This window comes from Homalodisca vitripennis, chromosome X (genome assembly GCF_021130785.1).
Source record: "Homalodisca vitripennis isolate AUS2020 chromosome X, UT_GWSS_2.1, whole genome shotgun sequence".
Taxonomy (NCBI): domain Eukaryota; kingdom Metazoa; phylum Arthropoda; class Insecta; order Hemiptera; family Cicadellidae; genus Homalodisca; species Homalodisca vitripennis.
The window spans coordinates 89,632,399-89,656,553 of NC_060215.1; the positions used below are offsets into that span (position 1 = coordinate 89,632,399).

The following is a 24,155-nucleotide window of genomic DNA, read 5'->3' on the forward strand; positions in this document are numbered from 1 at the left end:
CATTGGGCACAGTAGGCTGATGAGTTCTTTGGGTGAAAATGGTAAAGCAATTTGCTGCAGGAATTTCTTTGGTGTAATAGAGCTGATTACCAAAAATAATTGAAGATTGTATTGGTATTTAAATACCAGTTATAAAGAGAAGAGTTATCTGCAATGTCTCTTTTAATAAATAACCTTATTGGGATATTGTGGCAACGACTTCATCATTATCTAGTGCCCTAGTGATAGTACCCAGAACATCAATCTCAGTTACAAAAGTGAACTAGAACTGCGGGCCAGAGCCCTCACAAGAAGTTTCTTTATACTCAGTGACATTGAAACGAGTACCAGATAGATACTGATGAAGATCCCGTGTATTCATTGGAGTAGTGACATAATGGGTGGACCTGTCAGTGCAAAAAACTTCGATTTTTTCTTAAATCCTTTGTAGATTTTTACTTGGCCTAAGGAGAACAATAGCTTAACCTCAGCATCTATGATTTTTTGTTATTTCAGATAACTCAATGTTTTAAAAGCTTTCAAGTACTGAAGAGCTTTAGTCCGATTTGTACTTGCATAAGGCAAATTCCCTTTACTCTTGCAATTTGCAAATGACTTCAGTGATAACAGGTTTTGTAACTCTCTTATTTATAAGAAACATGTGGCAATACAAATTCGAAAGAGACAATCCATTAAATCTAAAACTCTTAACATAAACCGCTATTAAAACTTATGTTAAAATTATTAAAGCTTGATAGAAAAAAACTACTTTTCATGAAAAACTACGCGAATGGGTTATGTTGAGAACCAGTAATAAGCCTTTATCTAGGTAGTTATAGTTTCAAAATGTAGAACTAATTTGAAACTTACGAGGATAAACTCATTGTAATAGCCAAGTATATATCTAGCCAACTTGTTTGATTTACATAAAGGAATAGAAGAACAGTATTTTGTATAGAACTCGGGTGTTTTGAATAGTATAAATCATAATCAAAAGAAAGAGTTGTACCCATTTTCCTTTTTACATACTCTTTCTAAATTGATAAGATATTGGCGGCAGGCAAATTGAACTTTTTACTATACGTGTATATTAATAATAAATTTTGACAAAGAACACTTTATATATTTTCTCTGTCATTTTTCTTGCTTGAATGTTCATTATTATATTGACTTTTTCTATATATAATAATGTTAAATGTGTGCCTATGTTTATAATTTAGTAGTCTAAAAACATAAATTATTTTAATATTAATATCATGAAACATAACTTGCACGGATTCAACAGTTCTTGTTCGTAAGACGCGATCTTAAAACATGAGAAGAAACTCAATTTTTGGTTTTTTGGGATGTGTCACTTACTACCCGAATGTGGAAATTGTTGATTTTTTCGTTACAGTTGATTCTAAAACAAAATCAATAAAATCCCAAACTGTATTTAATTACTTATGTAGAACGAACTTTGTAAGCTACCTACAGTCCCTTTGGTCTCATTTAGGTCTTTATTAGACATATATATATATATATATATATATATATATATATATATATATATATATATATATATATATATATATATACCCATAGATTGTTCTCTTATTTATGGCACGGATATGTATAGCCAAATTGTGTGTGTATTTTTGAACAGTACATTAGTCCTTAAGCATTTTTTTTCTTTTTATAGCATACTGGTTTATTTCTTTCGAATCAAACTTTCGGGGATTTATAGTATTTACTCTGTTTTAAATAGTATGTATACCACAATGTTGAATCTTTTATGTTACATGGCTCTGTAGATATTTTTGTTTTTAAATTTTAGAGAATTTTATGGAGCGCATTTTGTGAACCCGTTACTTTTAAAACATATTTCCCATCGTTAATGTAGATCCTAATAAAAGTATAGCCTTTTTAAAGTTATTTCAAATTGAAGTAATTACAATTATTTATTACTTTTTTGAGTTTCAGTTCTATTATTCTTATGTTTTGTACGACTATTAGGATATTTTGCTTTTCAGGCAACATTTTTGCTTAGCTGAATATACAAAATCTATCTAATCCGTTGCTAATCCCACTTTTAACCTTCAGAAATCTGTTGTATAAAACTTTTGTCAGCATAAACTTCCCAGCATAAAATTTGTTGATTTGGAGGTATTGTATTTAACAATAAATATTTATGTATATAAAATGTTGTTTATTGATAGTCTATCAATTAATTGACATAAAATTATGTGCTACTCTCCGATTATATTAATTATTTGAAATCTCACACTTTTAATTCTACTACTACTGAAACAAGTTATGTGTACGGTACTCGTGTACAACGCACCTATCAGTAATCGCTATATCTTAAAACTTTGGTAGTACGAGTATAATTATTTCAATAGGGCGAAACGCAACAGTGATTTCATATCTTAAACAAAATTTTTCGTATCTTGTATGAGTCGACGTAAAACGATAATTCGAATATAAAAACACCCGCAATGAATCCACTGCTCCCATATTGCAGCACAAACACGCATTTTGTGTCGTATATTTGATCCCTACATCCATACAACGGTACTCAATTTTTCGATACTATTAATTTGAATAATTTCAAGCATATTTAAGAATTTTACAAATCTAGAATAGATCTATCACCTAAAAGACGTAATTATTAATAATATTAATTATAATGAAAATATAAGATATGGCATTTAATTTATTATTAAGGTTGTTATTATATTAAATTATATCAACCAAAATCGAATATTTTCTTAAATCAAATAATAATGTTATATAATGAATTTTAAATATTCCGAAAAGTTAGTAAAATATGAAAAAAGTGTAACGTATGTATGTATTTCAATGTTGAAATAGGCCAGACAGATGTTAAAAGCACTTAAAGTATTTACGTAGCACAATCTTATAAACGTATTGTCCTTGCCCAAAATCTGCGGAGAGGTTTAGAACTACCAATTATGGCTCCATCAAATTCAATCCGGAACTACTTTTGTTTAATTTATGTACAGTATACGTACATAAAATTGGTGATAACCATTAATATCCATTATGTAAAACCGATATAGAAACTGATTGATATGAATGTAACGAGAGATTTCAGTACTTTAGTTTTCTATTGTGACCAAAAAAGGTATGATACGGACCAATACTACGTTTATTATCTCTAGTTGAATGATGTTTATAAACTGTAACTTACTTTTACCAAGCATTTCCATGAGATTGTTGTGGAATCCTCTGTAGTCCTCAGCAGTTTTGTTGGCACGGACCTTCTCCTGAAGAACCTCCATGAGCATCATCTCCTGCTGGAGGCTGTTGGACAACACACCGACAGGGTAGCGTTTGTCCCATCCACTGTTTGGCCAATGTGTGCCTCTCTGATCGTCCCAGTACCTTGCTCGGGAGTCCGCTGCCTCATAGTCTACAGGACTTTCCAAATACCTGCTCTTTCCCGCCGTTCTGACAACATCTTCAGATTCTTTGGTTCCATCAGTCTTTCCTTGTACTTCTTTAAAATTTAAAAAGTTGGAGAGTTTTGAAGCATTTTTTTGGTTACGAATAGCTTTTTCTTTCCCTTCTTCCTTCGATTCGGGAGAATCTATAGTCTGGACTCTTTCATAATTTACGTGGTTTCCTAGATCACTTTTTAGGCCATCCACTTCTTTTTCTGGGTACTGGGTGTGTCTGGGAAAGGCCTTGAGGTGATCATAAACCGGATGTCCGCCGTTTTCCTCTCCGAACCTCACAGCCAGGGTTCCGCTTCGGGTCAATGTCAAGATCAGACAACAGACCAGGGAACAGGGAATGAGCAGCCGCATAGTGGAGTGTCTCGTTACCGAACTCTCATCTTAGCCTGAAACAGAAAACACTCTGTAACGACTACTGGTATCTCAAATGGGAACGTGAACAAGTTCTTATACAATATCTCACCAGATAGGAGGCAGCATTTTTGGCGTATACACAATCTGTGGCAACAACTTCCGGTGTCACCAGTCTCGAGAGGTATTGTTTCGGCACCGGCTTCACCGACAGTTAGGCCTTTCCTGTCTCATGGCAGATGTTGACAGCAACACTACACCGATTTACGGACACCTCTACCTTGCAAGTCTTATTGCAGTTTAGGCAATATACCAGCCATACTGGCAGATTTAACTAAGACGTGTCTTTTTTCGAAACATCTTAATAATTGAACTTGTATGTAGCTTATACTTATAAGTATGTCGTAAGACAACAATGTATTCAAGTTTGTTATAAATGATACAGATGTAATAAACATTCCAATAAGTTGAACTATTATTGCTTGAACTTAACATTTTTCAAATTTAAATTATATCAAATTATTTACATTTGGACCAGAATTTCTTAAGAGAGTAAAGAACTCCGGAAATTGTAGATTACCACTTTAATAAGACTGTTTAATCTACAGGACTACTGGTAGTAGTGATGCACATTTTAACACCAGTTTCTTCCTCATGGTTATAGTAAATTTAAATTTAAAAGTAATTTTATATTGAACAATTTATACGTTATTTGAAGAATTATAATAACTTATTTAGAAACAATGGAAATAGAAACTACTCCGAGTGTCTCAACAGGGCAAGGTAATATAATATGATTTCAAAAGTAAACGTATTATACTCGTATATTTAGTTCAAATATAGCACTCAGTGGTTTTGTTTTCAGGTATTGATTTTGTAAAATTAATTAAATTCATTTATTTTTCTTTCGTATGACAGACCAAAAACTAAAGTTTTTAATGGTGTTACTGTCTGAAAGTCTTTCTTGTTCTCCATTTTGAGAACATAATGACGAATAATATCAAAATACTTGGTGACGTCATTTTCCTGTCCAACACAATTTTTGATTTGAAAAATTAGTTTAAGTTAACCCAACTTCTTTTTGGAAGAGTTAAAGAATTATATACATTTTAAACCTGGATATTTATTAAAAATAAGTTGGTATCCTGACAACGGATAACCCTTTAAAGGAAATTTTCAAAGTTATTTATACGTTTTAGGAATACTCAGAGTGGGACAAGAATTGGAATGTTTTCTTTGTAATTTTAATATTCCTTATGACAATGGATTTATGATTTAGTTCGCTTATGTACCCACAATTGAGGATCTTGTGCTGCACTAAGAATTACTCTACTGAAACAATTGGAACAATGTATAACACTCTAAATATTATGTTACTTTAATTTAATATACCAAGAAATAATGAGATTATGAGTAAGAGTAAAAAACAATTATCTGCGCTGATAAAATATGTTAATGTCTACTCTTTATATAGGGATAGTTGAAGCTTTCGAAATAAATATGTTTTGTACAACCGGTACTAATTAAAAGGATAAAAAATACGTTTTCGACATAATCGTTAAGTTAGTATTTGTTTTTGTTTCTTTTATAAAAAAGAATAGTCGCAGTATCCCTAGACACACTATTACTATTTTTATAGTAACAATAATCAAACAATAATATTAAAATTTAAGAGGCACAATTACGTAAGCTGTAAATTTTCCGATGTTTTAAAAATTATCGTTGCCATTTAATTTGAAAGTACGTACATATTTACTATGTTAACCATTTTTAAGGAGAAGTCGATCTATTTTTAAGCCTTATCTGCATGTCCTCGTGGTGCACCGACCTGTGCAAGGATATTATAAAACAGATATAATGGAAGGAGTCGATATAATATAATGTCGAAGGTACAGATTTAAAGTTCAACAGTTCCAAACAGGATCTGTACCTGTGCTAATTCAGTTCTCAAGTCCGAACTCTTAGACCGCTCTGCATCGGCACTCCCATTAAAGAAGAAAATTCTTACATTTAATTAATTTAAACTTGTAGGTCTAAGCTCTTTGAAACTATCTAAAATTTAATCACAGCTTTCAATTTTACATGTCTTTAAGTTTTAGCTACCGTAACACTCTAATATAATTTCAAGGATTTTCTAAATTAAACTAATTATACTCTAAACTTTTCTGCCTCACATTTAACTCCTAAAGTTCGTCTTCATGATTCCAATTTATAAATAACATTTGTTATATGAAATCCTTGCATAAGAAAAACTAAAGTACACTTTACTGATATTATTCCTTTAGATAATTAATATAAATTCTTTATCGTCTGAACGCATCTTCATCCCACATCTTTTCACACCTTCTTTTTTACTCTTGCTCTAAAGAAATGTTGATGAAATTGTCCCTGAGGTACAGGGAAAATACAATTTTATGAAATTTAAGATAACAAGAGATACTGAAATTTATGTTTTTAAAACCAATGTTCTGGAAGACTGGAGGGCGTATCTCCCCCTTCATTATTTGTTTTTGTTTTTCTAGGCTGTATGATCATATTCTTCGCTGCTACAAGTTCAAGTATAATACAAAAATATTTGTTATACCCTTGATCTAAATAAAAATCAGGAATTAGGATTGTATACAGATAATCTAAAACATATTTTCTAGGGTAGTTCTTTTTAGACGAAGAAGGGATATGAGGTTTGAAAATTCTTTAGCCTACCTAAAGAAGAAGGGTTAGTTACTGGAACTGCTTTACAAAATTGGTTTTCATCCGATTTATTTAAATTCAATTCGGGTTTTATGAAATAAAAGGTATAAAATAAGAAACATTAGTTTTTAGACTCCTAAGGTAGGAACAGAATAACATTTATGTTGACTGAATGTGATTATTGAAAACCCATATAGAACTCTTTTGTTTCAAGGATTATTTCCGTGTTTAACACATCTTATTATCTTTAATTAGAGATGCAATAAGGTTGAAACGATTCCTTACAATTAAAAAATCTCTAAATTATAAATTAACTTGCAGAAATCGCATTTCAAAATGTATTTCTTTGTGAATTCGCCACATAAATGAAGTATGTTTTGTTGTGAAGGAATTCCAATCCATTTTTAGAATAAATTTGCTCGTGAAATCTGATGAGAAGGTCAAAATCCTAGGCAAGATCTAAAGAAACTTCTCTAGAGAAGTTGAGTGTCTTAGGGTTAATTATAAACATAATGTTTTTATACAGTAATATTGTAACAACATTAAATGTTTGCTCAGATTCATAACTAAACCTTCCCCTTTTAATTTGACTCGAATAAAACTTATCTTATCCATAAGTGCTTTATTGTTTTCTAGTGACAGAGAATTTACGATGAACTATTTGAGATAGTTATATTCGATATGACTTATTCATGACTACACATACTAAATCAAACAATATTTAGAAGCTCAAATGTTTTATACATTTCCTATTGCGTGACATGCCAAACGTTGAAAGAAAAAGTGAGGCGAACCGAATAACAATAGCAACAAAAATAAAATAGTAATAGAATGACTACGATCTCTTTCTACCTAAAGAAGAAAGGCTATTAACTACAACAGCTTTATAAAATATGTTTTCAGCTCAAGGAGAGACTGCATAATATAATCGTGTAAAATGTTGTAAGCGGAATCAAGTCTATAAAATTAAAATGACTAATCGTATTTCAAATAAATAAAAGTCCTGAATTTTGCTTCTCTATTAACGACCCAACAAGTCCTTCTAAAAACCATGTGTTTGTCTTTCCATGTGTCCGCAGTTTAATTATTGTTGATGGAAAGGTCCTTGAGATGTGTAACTTGGTTCATACGTTCCTGTTGGTCAAAGAGAGAATGTTCTGTTTGAGATAAAAATGTCAAAGTGCGAATTTTAACATAGGTCTTATACTAGTATATAACCGACCCAGTCACAACGACAGCACGCAGAATAAACAAGTTAGTAAACATCAGATGACATTTTCAGTAAGATACCAACACATATGATAAACTTACTTTACTTGTTTGGTTGCTTTCAAATAAAGATGTAATATTTCAACCAAACCTGCAACGTTTTATGTTCTGCCGGGCCCTTCGATATTATACTGTATCTTATTATTATTGAAGTTATTTGAGGGAATAGCAAACCAAAGTGTTTAGCTACCAAACTGACTGAAACTTGACAGATAACAGTGCAGTTTTTCTACGGTAGTGTCGTCTGCTCATTCCTTTGGTCGTGCATGATCTGGTGCAGGTAATTGCTTTCTTTTGAAGGGAGCTTTCTTTGCCAGCTCTCTCTTCCCTCTGTTGTTGTCAAACACTCTTCGGAACACTGATCAAACTCGGGCCTTAACAATGTGTTTGTAAGAGAGAGAGAGCTTTACTACTTTAGCACATTTACTACACTTTAATCCTTCCTAATAGATGGTCAGTCAAGCACTATCGTCAGTGAGAAATTAAAAATGCGACTGAATTCTTACTGATTACACTACACAGAGCAGCACTGTTTATTACTAACATGTCCATATCATTCATAGAAGCATTTCCTTTCAAAAACTATTTAGAAATGCTTAAAATGTCCAGATCATCGAGGTCTAATATTGTAGGACAAACTGAATATGCATTTATTAATACAGGTTCATTATGTATCTGCAAAATTTGTACCATTATATACTTAGTATATAATAATCACATTTAATTAGGATAGTAATAGTATGTGTGTGCTAAAAATTATAATTTTAACTTAAACTACAATTATTGTTACTTGTAACTTAATAACACAATTTTACATTTTGCCTTTCTGTATATGTAAAATCGATCCTTAACAAGCCATAGTAATAATATTAACCCTCAATAACAGGCCCCAGAATATAAATTTAAAAATATAAAGTTATTTCTTATACTGCCGCTCCTGTGGTTGTTTGTTTGGTCATTTGAAATAATTGTCATCAGGGCTTCTTTTCATGAGGGAAACAAAGAAGTCAATAAACTACTGAGAAAGGTCCTAGAACCAAAGAAGTCTACCCATTTTTAAACCAATTTCACTCAATGGTATCACATACACAATTTCGAAACATTTGTGTGTTGATTTCTTTGTAAGAAAGCCTTTAATCCCATTTTTCTCATAACAGTTTTTATACTTCCCCAAACGTTGGGTCTTCAGAATCCCGTTAGGACCACTCTTTCTGGGCTTTTTCAGCGTCGTTTCAGCCGATGGTTGGAATTATAGCAATTGCCGAAGTTTATATTGTCAAGTCTACAGGTATAACGTTGGATTTATGTTGGATTTATGGCCACGTATCTCTCTAATCTATATATACTAAATTTAATCATTGTTATCCACAACCACATGTCCATAAAAATGAGAAATACCGTTGTATGTAGAATAATGTAGAACAAGAAGCTGAGATAACCTTCATAGTGGTTGATTCTCAAATGACCTTTCCTCTGCTTCCGAAGTGACAGAGTATTCAAGATGGCAAAGATTAGGGATAGGAGCCACTCACTATCTGTTAGGATACCGTTTGCATCCACAACGAGGAGGCATAGAGTTACAAAAACGTTTAACAATAAGGGAGCCCCAGACACTCCAACAGCCATTCTGTTCAATAAACTAAACCTACCGATTAACCATTTAACCCCAATAATTTGTGGTTGAGTTATATTTTGGTTAAATAAAATTTGGGCCAGTTATGTGCCACTCCTAGGCATCCATTGGGTTACCCAGATGTAAAGTGACACATCATTTATGCTGTACCTGTTGTCGATTTTACAGGCAGATATACACCAGTAGGAAGTGAACCATTCCCCTTATTTAATTTTACTTCAAAAACTAATACATTTTATTTTTTAATAGACCATTGATAAAAGTTGCCGGATCATGATAGAGAACAATTTTTCAGTATTGAGAATTTTAGTTTCCAGCAGATATTTTCTGATTACGTAAGGTGTGGTGTTTTGAAAATTATGAACAACTTGGTTCTCATTATGTGGATCGCTTGATTTTAACGAAAAATGTTCTTGTCTCATTGTTTAAGATCCTTGCTCCGAAATCGTATTGAGTATATATTTATTGTCTGGAACGAGGACCAGGTTTACATGGACGAAAAAATCGAGCCAACAGACGAATTTCATAAATTTTCGGAAAGATTACGGAGTTGTTTTGGAATAAATGTTTTCCTGACATTTCGTCTCTTTTTCTGAAACTAACTTGATATTTTCACATTGTTACATGTATCAGCAAAAAATATAGACTTAGGCTAAGTTATAGTTTTTAAATCGCTTTCACTCATCTTTTCTTCACGGTGAGGGACAAATGATTGAGGTTTTCAAATAATTACGTTTTTGAAAAGTTCAGACTTTTCTAGAAAACCAATTTATTCGTTTGAAGAGGCAATCTTTCATATAGTCAAAGCAACGCGAAAGTCTTAAATAATTATTACCTTACGGTAATTTAATATACTGGTACTGTCTCTGTCAACGGGGAAAAATGTATTCCCAAGAATTCTAAAAACACACTTTTTTATAGATGGGGAAAGTGTGCTATATAACGATGCCGGGAGCAGTTTAGACGACATGATTCAATTATTCCAAACTGTGGAGTGGAACCTGAAATCAGGGGCGGATGTATTGGTAGGTCAGAGGTGTCAAGATTAGACACGCATCGGAAATCATCACAAAAAAGATTAAGAGAAGTTTTCCTTGTATCGTAGGCTCTGATTTGCGTTATGATATGCATAATGTAAAAGTATATTAACTAAAGCATGAAATCGTTCCACAGAGGTATGTGATTAAAATTGAGTAAATATTAATTATATTATAAATATCATCCCACAAATCAAAACCACATCTGACGTCTGACAGCATTAGTCATAATCATTCAATCCTTTTCCTTCTTCCCCGCCGCCCCAGGCGTTCACCGTCACCACCGCAACACAACAAAATGGTATTTTCTTTCAAGTACTATTTGAAACCATGTGAAATATGCATGAGCATTTTACTATTCTATTCTCAGTTGAATTGGAAGAGGACATTGCATATGTCTAAGCAAGATTTGAAAACACAAGTGCTTCTTCGTTTTCTTCAGTTTATCGTTACAACTTAACATCAAACATTACATCAATTCAGATTTCTCTTAATACCAAAGTAACATACTTGTTTACTACTTTTTAATATCGTAACTACAGATAAGAAAACTTAAGATTGATATAAATAAAACTATGTGAATGAAGTGATTAGAATATGATGATGAAGGGCGAAAATGTGTTTCTTGGTACAGTTACGCAGCACCTAAACCCCGGCCCGGTCATTAAATAGTCCCTCTTAAACTGTAAGACAGTGAAAGATCCTCTCCTCTATTTTAAATACAAATCCAGAGCCCACAAAGAGTCAAAGACCGTTCCAAGAAGAATGTCAGGGTCAAGACCGATAGAAAGTCCCCGCCTACACAAGGTCCTGCCCGATAACAGACTACCTACCTTCACTTTCTTGTCCTTCCATATCGAACACGACTATTTGGTTTTGTTCATGTCAATGCCCTCACTTTAGCTCGTTCCTTCCAGCCGAGTTCTCAACAATGATTTTCATATTATATGTTCAGTGTCCGACGAAGAGGTTTACACGTTTCAGTTTCATAATGGCCAATCGTTTTGAAACTGTACATACTTGTCAATTAGAATATCTAGAATGGTGTGTAAAACTCTCTCATATACGCAGAAGCGGAGTAGTGGACGAAAAAAATATATTTAAAATCAAAACAATACATTATTTTATTGGTTCACAAAGTAAAACGGTATTAGTAAAAATGTAGTTTGACGGAAACAGTCATAGTATACATAGTTTCCAAGAGCAAAATTGTGGCCAATTTAAAGAAGAACCTGCATTTATAAACCAATATCTTAATTCAAAATTCCAACTCAAAATATGTGACAATAACCATATATATATATATATATATATATATATATATATATATATATATATAGGTAAATGAATAAAATTTAAAATAAAGTGGTAAAATCCTATTTCCAAAAGACTTTCTTTCAGTTCAGATAATAACATAATGAGTGTAATCCTCAATTTATAATATATAACTGTGTAAAATGTGATGATTTGGCACATGACAAACAATCACATAACACCTGTTAAACTCTTCTTCTGCCTTTTAGGGGGTTTCACACTATTTAACACTGGTTAATTAGTGTAAAGACAATAGCATTATGTTTATGAAAATATTTAACAGCTGTAACTGTTAAAACAACTATTTTTATATATAATAGTTCTTTATTTTGACGTATAATTAAAGATCCAGGAAATTAATACATGAATAATTCATTAAGACTCTCCAGTTTATACACAGTAATTCAAATAAGAAAATTATTACTATCAAATCTCAAATAGTTAAGTTTTATTTGGGTGTTTCGTAGGTTGTTATACACTCTTTATACATTATGCTAGTTTAAAACGTAAAAATTATCCAAATGTCAGGTTTCATTAATAATAAAACGGAAAACTTAAAATAAAAATCACGGTGCGCTCGGACTTTAACTCGAATTGTATATTACTTATTGAGCTAAAGTACTAAGTTCAGTTGTGGACAGTAATATTTATATAATAATTTAGATTGGCTTTTAAGTTTTTGTGTGGTTTTGTTGCATATTGATTTAAATTGTGTATACTGGACATCTACAAAGCTACCGATGTCATTCCTTTTGGCAATAGAAAATAATGAAAATAGTGTGTTGTTATAGGTCCAGATAGTTAGTGTAACCAGAATGGATTTATAGCATTTAAACGGTAGTTGAGAATTATTCAATTTTGAATTAATTAATTCTATATCAAACTTGAAAAAATATAATATAACTTAAAAATTTTAAAACTGTTTACCATCGTGACAACTCACAATATTTAGCTAAATTACTACACAATCGTAGTTCATAGAAGTATACGAATATTGGGTGTTGTTACGCTTCAATTTTTGTTTATTCATTCCTAACAATCTGCAGCGAAACTGTCCAAATTACTTTATATACCTATTTTGATTATCACTTACACAGCTATACGCAAAAATTAAAAATTAAGAACTTTAATACAAACACTTTCGCTATAACGTAACAAATACTAGTCAATACCACTCGCTATCTTTCTAGAGATTGTATAGTGCCTCTATGTGTAGTATGCAGATAAGATGGATACAGTCATGTATATAGTCAGAGGGTATTGGTGTTTCCTTTTGTACTCGAATCTCGCTATCAGAAAAGTTTCTTTTAAGTCTTTAAATCCTTTTATGAAGGTCGGTCAGTCCATTCGGATTTATTATAGGAAACCTTGTATTTGTGAGTATCTTTCCTATGTAAATAAAGTTAGGTATAATTTTCTATTGAAAAGCTTATTACAAAATGTCTTTGAAGACCAAACAAGTGTAGAATGTGGGGTTTGTAAGAATGTCTTAGGAAACAAAATTTTCCTACTTATAGATTGTACTCGTATAAACATCTTTTTTTAAATCCATTTAAGAAAAAATTTGTCACGTTAAACAAAATGAAGGTATATTTAATAGACCACAAATTCGGACGTTGCTCAAGAAAACAAAATCCATCAGTAAAATTACCAACACTGAAAATTGACTTGTGAAAGTTTAAAGAGGTTGTAACAAATTTCTCAATAATTTCGCAGCAAAAGTTGAAAAGTGAAATCTTTATACAAATTAAAATTACTTTTTTAATTTACAACTGGACTATTTTCCCCAAAATCATGAAGATAACAACGAAAGAGAAGACGAAATATCTAAAGATAAGACAATTAAATTAAAATAAATAATATTGGAATAGTGTGGGTGGGATGAAACTGTAATTTATACTAACCAGATAGATTTTTAGCTGGTATATAAAAAGTCATAGGAACTTGTAGGTAAAACTAAATTACAACAGAATATTTATCTAGTTAAATATATACAATTTAAATAATCAATTTGTAACATAGAAACTGTTTGTAACTTCACTCTGATCCAGAAATGCCGTCTCCACTACAGCATGAGTGTGTAATTTTGCGATAGTCTCTTGTTTCAAAATTGTTGTTGTATAAATTACATTTTTAAGTGGCCTCTTGATCAAACAAATACAAATCAAAGTTACAAAAATATACGTCACAGCCTAAAACTAAAAACCACGATGAAATGCGTGAAGACAAAATAAGCCAATAATAACTTCAGGTTTATAAGCAAGACTCAAAATCAGCTGGCGCGTATTATTTATTGTATGTGTTAAACCAATAAAATAAAATATATATATATAATACTAAACAAGGCCATAGACCTAATATATCTAATATATCAAAAGAACAGTAGAATACTACTATAAAATAATACGGGATTAATTAAGTTTTGTACTGGTGAACTGGTGGACGTTTGGAAATTTACAAAATATTTTAAACGTTGGTCTCATGGTATGTGCACAGTATTTTTACACTATATGGGAACGTTTGAAAATGGTGGCAGTACATGAACCAGAGAAGTGGTAAATATATAACATTATTAAATTGAATAGCTTGATTTCAAGAATCATGTATTGAGTCTTCTCTGCCTGCATGAACATACAAGATGTAACATATCTACATCATATTCCAACCAACGTAGATCCTGATTTTTTTCTTATTGGTTTGTGAATTTTAATTGATCCTTATTATAGTGATCATAAATAATAAACTCACATCAGTAAGTATACCCATTTCCCTCCAAGACACATAAATACAACTGTACTTTGGCAGTAAAAATACAGCCCAAATGAACAGAAACAACTGTATTAGTTGAAGCATTTTTTTTATATTAGAACATAGAACGTTTTATTGTTCAATGCTCACTAACCATTTAATTAATTAGAGAACGTCCACAAGTAACATTAAAAGTAGATTAGTCATGAGCAGATTTTATAACATCTTTGAATAATATTGTTTTGATACTAGATTCGGAATTTCCTTTATTATGCTAGAATTTAACTGCAATATCGCCAGAACATGGGCAACCAGTGAACTTCATAAAGACAGAGTGGAATGTTGGGCGTCGGACACAGGATCTGAGTGACAGATAGCACAGGTTCAGATCCTATCTGTGGTCGAAGCACTTTTTATGAGTACTGTTGACCTTGCACATGAGTGTTGACTTCCCACACTCACCCTCTTTATTCTGTATGATAAGATCGTCGCACAGGCCAGAGGCCCATTAGGACGGGCAGAATTATAATTAAAATGGGACAAGACTTTCATTGCTTGAAAAATAAATGTTCTAAATATTCAGGTATAGTATTTTGAAATTTAAAATTAAACAACAGAATGCATAAAATTGATTTCAATTACTCATCAATATACATATAAATATTACACAACTCTTAATTTAATATAACTACATTATATTCTCCCCCAAGATTAAAAATCTTCAACTTGAAGTTTTGTATCACCCTGAGAAGTTAACTTTCAGTTAATATGGTGATTTCTTATACAAACAAACTATCATTCTCGTCTAATATCTGTAAATATAATCCGTATTTGTCTGTAATGTATATTACATACATTAAAGGTCGATAATGAAGCCTTCTAAATTGTGCAGTTTTATCAGCACCATTCCAGTATAACTTTAAAACCCTATTCAGATTGTTTTAAGGTAATTGCATACGGTTTGCACATTGAGGAGATACGTGTAATAACTATATGTGCCTTTTTAAAAGATAATTTCACGTAGCTTGCAATGCTTTACAATAGGTAGATACTGTATCTCAATCTCGGACTTATTTTCGATTCCGAATTCCATCACATAGTTTCAACTTAGAATCTTATGATAAATGTCAAGTTTATCTAGTCTAGTTCCTCTATACTAAAAGTGAAATTGTATTAAGTGAAAAAAACTGTTCAAAAATAAATTTGCAACTAAAATGTTTGAAAATTTTAAGTACTTTTATATTATTTAAATCTGTTTTATTTAAAACTTAGAATTATTGTATAAAGGACAAATTTTTAAAACAATATTGCATATAAAATCACTTACGTTTTATTTATTTTAACCTTGTTTACGTTCCATGGTTTAAAATATGAAACCAACCATAAACGACAGATATGTCGTGGATTTTTAAACATGCTCACTATCAACTAAAAAGAGATTAAAATTTTGAATTATAATATTTTAAGATTACACTAAACGTTTCACACTGAGATTGCATGACAGCGTCACTTGCATGCAAAAGCTATTATTTTGTGTAAAATATTTGTAAGGCCTTAGATCTATTAACGCATCATGATTATTAGTGAAACATTGTTTATACATTTGTCATATTTAATTAACAAACAGAAAATTAGACATACTCAAATCAATCAACTACGATAGATAATAGCGTGAGCAAAATAATTGTCGCGCCTATGTGTGCAGAGCTAATTTTGCTATATTTATTTTTACGAACGATTTCCAATTTTTACGGTTTCTATATCATTAGAACATCCAGCTCAGTGTATCAAGAGAGCGTATTGACGAATGTTCCTGAATTACGGGATTAAATCCATCAATATCAAGGTGCATAAGTGATCGACTGCTCTTGATCAAACTGAATTTACATTCTCCATGTTTTCCCTCCAAGGTTTAACATTTTATTCAAAACTACTTCCAGGTTAAGCTCATTTGGTTCGATAAATTGTTTGGATCGGGTCCTATTATTTGTTGTAATTAGGCATTTGCTTTTTATAACATTGTAATAGTTGTATAATAATTGTTATTATTTCAAAAGTTTAATATTTTTAAAGTATTAATTGTCATTACTACTTGAAATACTTGGATATTCCACAATATTCTGCAAATAATGTTTTTATGTTAAATATCTAGTATTTTAACATACGTATCCTCAAGTATGTGTCTCCCAATTTAACAAAATTGTAAAATAAAATACGTGATTTGAAAATATTATAACAATCGTTCTATATTTCGACCATGTACGCTACAAAAGCTAAGGCGGTTAAAAGTATTTCTTGTACTAAAGGCTAAAGGTATCATGCCCAACCCTCGCTTTACTTCAGTTGAAGCCTATATTACTAATATTCTAAGAGATTGGTGTAGCTAATATTGATTTGTACAGAAACATACGAAACCACAATCACCCGTCTCACTGAACTTCAAACTTGCAGTGCTACTTTATTGTTTCCATAATATAAAATTAATTACATGTTTAAGAGTAAACAATATTGAAAGTCCATTGCTTATGAAATATCGCCTCCAAAATCATAACATGTACTAATCATTATCCTGGTTATATGGTTAAGGACCAACGCACATGAGCCCTACCAGTTTTTTTCAAAAACCCAGGTCTACATAATAATAAATAACTCTTTCTACCATTAACTTTATAAAACTTCAAATAATTTGTTCGTTTCACTTCATGGAACTATGTGATAATAAAGTTACTTTATTACCCTGTAAAGAAAAGATTTGTTCCAAATTAAATTGTAGTCTAATATTGACACAGTTAGCCATCCGTCGTGCCGGCCCCCGGCCTCTCACTTTCTCACACGTGCTCGCGGGAGAGTTATGAATGCGAAATTTATTCCTAGAACCACAGAGAAACAACACTAAATTTCTCCGTGTACTTTCATTTTTTCGGCCTCGCAATACTTCGATCTTCAAAACGTCAAATCATACATAGAAATTTCTAATATCATTAAGCAGTTTTTTAAGTAAGAGAACTTAAATTTGAATAAAAAGTATATATATATATATATATATATAATTTTGTATCTGGAAAGTTAGACGTTGCTTTTCACATAAATAAATTTGGTTTCAAGTTTTGTAAGTATTTTATTGTTGACAATATTTTTAAATTGCAAATCATATATACTATTTTTACACCTTGGGAATTTACTTATTTAGGCACCACATATTTTGTATTTTATGATTTTTTAAATTAAAAATAGGTTGTGTTTAAGCTTTTTACTTCATTTTTTACAAAATATTTGGACATACCTATTAATAAAAAAATACAAGAAAATATGATGATTACTACCTCCCGGGGTACGCGACGGTCGGTGGCAGGGTAGACTGCAAGGCACTCCGGGTCCGTAGTCCGCACTAAGTGGAACACTCCCGTGCCTACTGGAGCCGACACAGCAGAGGTACAGAGCAGTCGTCACCGAGGTTCCTTCACCGTGAACTTTCTCCGCCCCTCTCCCTCCGTACCCCTCCTATCATTCCCAAAATTGAGGTCAATGTGTCTTTACTCTCTCCGCTCGTTTTCACTGCCACGCATCCCGAGATAACCCAGGTAACAGAGACGGTGCAACTCTGTCGAGTCTTGCCGTTCGCTAGTAGTTTGTCTCTTGAGTAACATTGAGAGTGCGAAAATACAAAGTGGTCCGACAACACCACACTCCTCCCTTACACTCCAACATTATTGTGTTAAACCCAAATTCATTCATTGTCTTGGAATCTGGGATAGGTCTTATTGCTTCAGTTTGCCTATAGTTGGTAAACGTATAAGTTTTTTTCACATTGAAAGCTTGTACTAAAGCTGTTCGTGTCCTCTTTTGTTCTATTTTTCGTGAATAATATTACATGAATTTTCGGATATACAATATTATGCATTACTCCTTTTGACCGTACTGCGATGTAATTGCTTCTGAAATATTTTGAGATCGTGCTTTGCAGCATCAACAACCATCAAATTGAAGATCTTAAGTAATCTTCTCCAGATATTATTTCAACTGTATTCTTAAACCGTTTGGTTATTTTTAACCTGATTTGAATATTTATGTAGATAATATTTTAAATTTACTGTTATCTCATTCATTCGTTTTTTCATACAATACACACGAATGTTTCATATAAACATTCAGATTTACGTCGTTATATGGTAATGTATGTTTAACGTCACCGCTTTCATATTTAAAAAAATCTATCCCTTTCAAAGAACAGCTGTTTTGCAGTGTAGAATTGATTAATAAACTCACAATGAATCGATAAATTCAATAATTTTGGAGGTATACTCTTGCCTTTAGCAATTTGAAAAAGTAATTTTGTAGCTTTCTATTTCTGGTTTATTTTAATATTAATACTGTACAAACAAATCCTTCAACTTGTTACAACACGGGAAGTTACCACTCACATCACGAAAATCGAGGAAATCTATACAGTGGACGGACGGTCCTGGAGACTACATACCGTACCACACATAATGAGAATCGAGGGAGTCTGTACACAGGACGGACAGTCCTGGATGCTACACACTGCACCACACACAATGAGAATCGAGGGAGTCTATACAGTGGACGGAAGGTCCTGGAGGGCTACATACTGTACCACACATAATGAGAATCGAGGGAGTCTATACAGTGGACAGACGGTTCTGGAGGCTACATACTGTAATACACATAATGAGAATCGAAGGAGTCTGTACAGTGGACGGACGGTCCTGTAGGCTACACACTGTACCACACATAATGAGAATTGAGGGATTCTGTACAGTGGACGGACGGACCTGGAGGGTACGTACTGCACCGCATATCATGAAACTCAAGAAAATCTGTACAGTGGACGGACGGTCCTGGAGGCTACATACTGTGCCACACATTATGAGAATCTAGGGAGTCTGTACAGTGGACGGACACAGTTGCTACAATAGAACGTGGTGGTTACAGTCACAATGTCCCAGGAACTCAAGCGTCACGGATACATCAACTAATAATACTTTCACCTTCCACTAGTGGTTTCTGCAGAAATTGCCTTATCCTATACATCTTAATCTTCTCTCTTAATGTAGTCATGGCTGAATGTCTCCTATATCCGGATCCGGATCCGGCTGCGGCGTAATCCGTCACTCTTTTCAGTAAGATATCGACGCGTCATTTCGTGCGTTAACGTTTTATCATCGACTTATAACTATATAACTGCAAGACGAAAAATGTTGCTTATTATCAAAATGCTTGCTTATCTGGAAAAGTTTAAGGGCCACTAACTGACCATAACTGTGTGTGAGTATGTACACTGTTTGAGGTTATCGTGTATTGTTTTATATAATGTTTTATGTAGCGTTTCAGACTATAAGTAGCATTATTGACTATCCTGAAACGAAATATGAGATGTTCTTACACCGAACTTTCCATATGCTCAGGCACGTGTTTTTTTCTGATTTTAAATCGATTTTGTATTAATTGTTCTACTTAATCACTCATATTTCATAAATTTTTATTTACATAACGACACTCAAAACTGTGCAACAGGTTTAGAGGTTATAAACATATCAATTTCTTTCCGTAAATTCGTGCAATATAATACACTCATAGTATATCTCATTGATTAAATAAATAAAGTTTAAACTCAACATATACGAAGGTAAACACTACTGCACCTAAATTTGAAAACATTAAAAATATATCGTTGGTCTCACGGAATATAGAAATAATAGGCCAATTCCTAACTAAAAACCAACAATAATTTTTTAACCCCGTATAGCCTAAAAAAACTATAATTCTTCAGTTTTTAGTGGTAAATGGAAAAAACAGCTGATGGGTATGGATAGTTTTGTTCAGGTTCGAAATGTGTATCTCATATGTGTTATTTACTTGAAGGTAAGTAACTCCTGAGTAATTCCTGAGTCTGTATCACTCTTATATGGATCAAGTATGCAAAATATATCATACACAACCGACTATGCGAGAATAACTATAACAACTTGACTCTACATAACAGCTGCCGTATCTTTACTTTTATGCAATTGCGCCAGCAATTACTGTCATTGAGGTTCACACGTTTCTAGTTCAAGTTTATGGTTAATGGTAAGTTGTAAGTTTTAAGAAATAAACACATAAAAGTTTATTTTTATATAAAATGTGGTTGCATAAACTAATTGTAATTATTCAACGTGTTACAAGCTTGCATGAAATATTAGAATAAATAACTTCTTGCGAAATATTCTTTAAAATCGAAAACAAGTTATGCACTATTAAATACCTATACCATTCATTTTGGTTCCATTTATTTATATAGTTAAAGTGTTATTTTATAAATATTTTTCAAAACACAAGTCCCAGCTATAAATGGGGGTGTATTTTGAGGATTACATATAGAACAAAATAATCTGTTACTTTGACTTCTAAAATATGATCTAGAAGGTTGTTACACAGGTTCAGGTACACTCTGTATCTATATATCGTGAAATGCAGATCCCTAAACCTTGGAAAGTTGACACACGTTGATGATCATAACCTTCATCACGGCTATCTGATGATAATAATATTCATTACGGCTATCTTGGGAACATAATAATCGTTCCAAAACTCTTGGTGGTTTTTATAAAACTTTACGGTGGATTAATTGAAGTTTTTGTGCATTAAGTGCTTCGTAAATGAGTCCTATAAAAATAAACACCTACGATGGTAGAATTATTTCATCTTAAATGTTTTATCTCAGTGCTTTAAAATATTTCAGTAAAAGTAAATGTGTACTGAAAAATTTCTTTGTAGCATTTTTTACTGTTTTCTATATAACATAGTGTTTAATGTGGTGCTAAATTTAAAATGTAAAAGTTATTTTTATAAACAAAAACTCTTACAAGTTAGTTAGCTCCCAAGTGTTATGGAATTTGTGTTACTTGCTTTGGAGAGCTAGAAACGCGGAAACAAAAATGTTGCATAGTGTGAATAGGCACAGGCACACTGTACAAGTGTACAGTGTACACAAATGGCTCAAGGTCATACTTGCGTTAGCAAGGGCTGTTGTGTAATAGCAATCTAGAAATAGACTGTATAAGTTTGGCTATAGAAAGTCCGGGAACTCCTGCAGAAAGTTGCGAAACCACTTTCACTACTCGTTAACCTCTGTGAATTCAATAATTAGCCACGATAGTATTTGTTTACATTGTAATAAATCTTTCATTTGTTTTGTTTTCGTATCTCATTATTGTAATTTAATTGTTTTTCATTTCAATGGTTCTCAAATAAACTAACTACTGGATATGAATTAGTTTTATTAGGTAATGTCCGCCGAGTTAATTCGAATATGAATGATAAATAGATTATATAAACTATAAATAAACACCAAGACATCTTGGAACTCTCGTGTTTTACTCTTTACCGAAAACACACAACCTCACCAGATCACCTCCTGGGAAACCTACCACCTCTAGGTATGGATAACATCGTATAGACAACTGTGAGAACACATGACTTTTTAACTAAATAAGTTGAAAACCAATCAAAATTTGCCAGTAGATGTACTTACTATGTACTGTCCATATAAAATCTTTGAATACATACCTCAGCGCTACCAAAACTACCTTGATTCACGTCCCAACAACTCTAAACGCAGTGATAATTTCATTCTTGAACATAATTATAACCCTACATCATTTTTAATTTCAAGTTAAAAATTAACTTCAAACCAAAGGAACTGCCATAGGCCATGCATACGCTAATCTTTCCACTGAATTATTCGAAAAGCTTTTTTGCCAGTGAAAATTATACACCTCTAATTTGGTTCGGATGCATAGATGACGTTTTTACGATTTGACATCTTAATACATTTATTTACTAATTTGAAATTCACTTGGTCTATCTCACTGGATTCGACTCTTAGATAGTGATATATTTATTTTAATTCTTATTTTGAAAACTAAAATTCGTAAAAAAAGACAGATACAAAATGCAAAATTTGTATTTCACCATCAGCCATCCAGTTGACATTGAAAAATCGATCTCAAAATATCTATCAATTAGAGTAAAAAAATCTTTCTAGCAATCAATCTGATTTTCATAACTATATAAATAGACTTTCTAGTGTCCTTTTTGAAAGGGGGTATCGAAGAAAGATAAACATATTAGAGCAACTAAAAACAATTTCAATGTTATTATTCCTAATTGTCTTAAATTTATTACTCAACACTTTACTAGACTTCTAAACATAAACATTTTATATTACCATTTTTTTAATCTTCACCTAAAACAAGACATTTATTTTCTAAACCCCTAAAGTCATATTTTAAAAACAGTCTAGTTTATAACTCATTCTTTCTAGAGCAAGTTTAAACAATAAAGGACATTCAAAAGTAATGACAAAATGTAACGTGTGCAATTAATCTCTATAACAAGCCAATATGTGGCATTTGTACAATGTTAATAAATTCAAATTCTTTGAAAAGTAGTACAACGGAAAAATAATATCCTATGAAAGGTAACATTGATTACACCATAAAAGATATAATACATCGACAACCCTATAAATTCTGCCCCAAAAATTATGTTGGCAACACAATCACTCCATTAACAGTAAGAATGGCTAATCATCGGTTTGATGTTTGTCATTATAATTTTGAGAGACCACGATCTACACATGCGATTCGGCATAATCAAAATAGCATAATCTTGAAAACAGTTTCTATCTACAAGAAACTCATTATTTAAAGCCATTTGGTACAACTCTGATTAATTTTGGAAGGTTAAACATAAGATTATTCCCTCATTTAAATGAATTTTTATTTATGTATAGAAATTTTAAAATACTCTGCACAACAGCTGATTGGAAACTTGTTATGGCTTATTCATTCGTCCATAATTATTTTTGGGTTAACTAATTTTGGTTTCAGTTTTTTTCTTCTTTTCTTTGATCATTTGTGTTCTGGAGAAAGGTTTTGTAAACTCGGAAATTAAACATGTACTGTGATTTTTCTATTTTATCTCATTTAAACCTCAATGCGTGTATATATAAGATAAAATATTAACATCGGTCATTCTAGTTCCTTCCTGACATCGAAAATGTTACTTGCTTTCATGGCGGTAACAAGGTAACGGTAATAAGGAAAGAGAGATGTGGTCTAATTGGAAATTTGGAACATTTTATTGTGGTGCTATTCCTGTACAAGCCAATGTACGCTCTTATTTATTGTAACGCTTGGTAAACAGGTACTGATAATCTCATGATGACAGTTATATTAAATTTACTTTATGTTTAACGCCTATTTTAATTGTAGCTGTAGCATAGCGCTTAATTACTTGAAGATTGCATCTGTTTTACTGTGATCTTTTTAACCTCAGCCCCATATTTCAAATAAGGGGTAGCTAATTTAAGAGCCTTCAAATTTAAGCTTTTATAAATAAATTGGCTTATTCGTATTTTTATGTTTTAATGTACATTTTAAGACTGTATTTTTACATTTAAAGCAACTCTTCCTCACGGAAAAGACACGAGGCTTATGTGGGGGTATTTCAATAAATTATCTAATATTTATTGTGGTATTCTTCGAAATAAACGGTTTCTTACTTTGGTAGACTTCATTCTCCTTAAGGGAATACTGGCAGTACTGGTGTACGTATTTATGTTGGCACTTAAGAACAATGTTAAACTTGACACACTTTACCGACCTC

At 32.0% G+C, this 24,155-nt stretch overlaps 1 protein-coding gene across 1 annotated transcript in view; it reads right to left on the bottom strand.

Moving 5' to 3' along the window:
• The window catches only part of LOC124369327 (phenoloxidase-activating enzyme-like), a 35,719-nt gene extending 17,821 nt beyond the window's left edge, over window positions 1–17,898 (bottom strand). Inside the window, exons 1-2 of the mRNA XM_046827285.1 lie at window positions 17,807–17,898; window positions 3,173–3,826 (exon numbers count right to left, since the gene is read on the bottom strand). Coding sequence (XP_046683241.1) covers window positions 3,173–3,791 — 619 coding nt within the window. The 5' untranslated portion in view covers window positions 3,792–3,826; window positions 17,807–17,898. The remainder of the gene's footprint in view (window positions 1–3,172; window positions 3,827–17,806) is intronic.
• Between the last annotated feature and the right edge of the window lie 6,257 nt (window positions 17,899–24,155).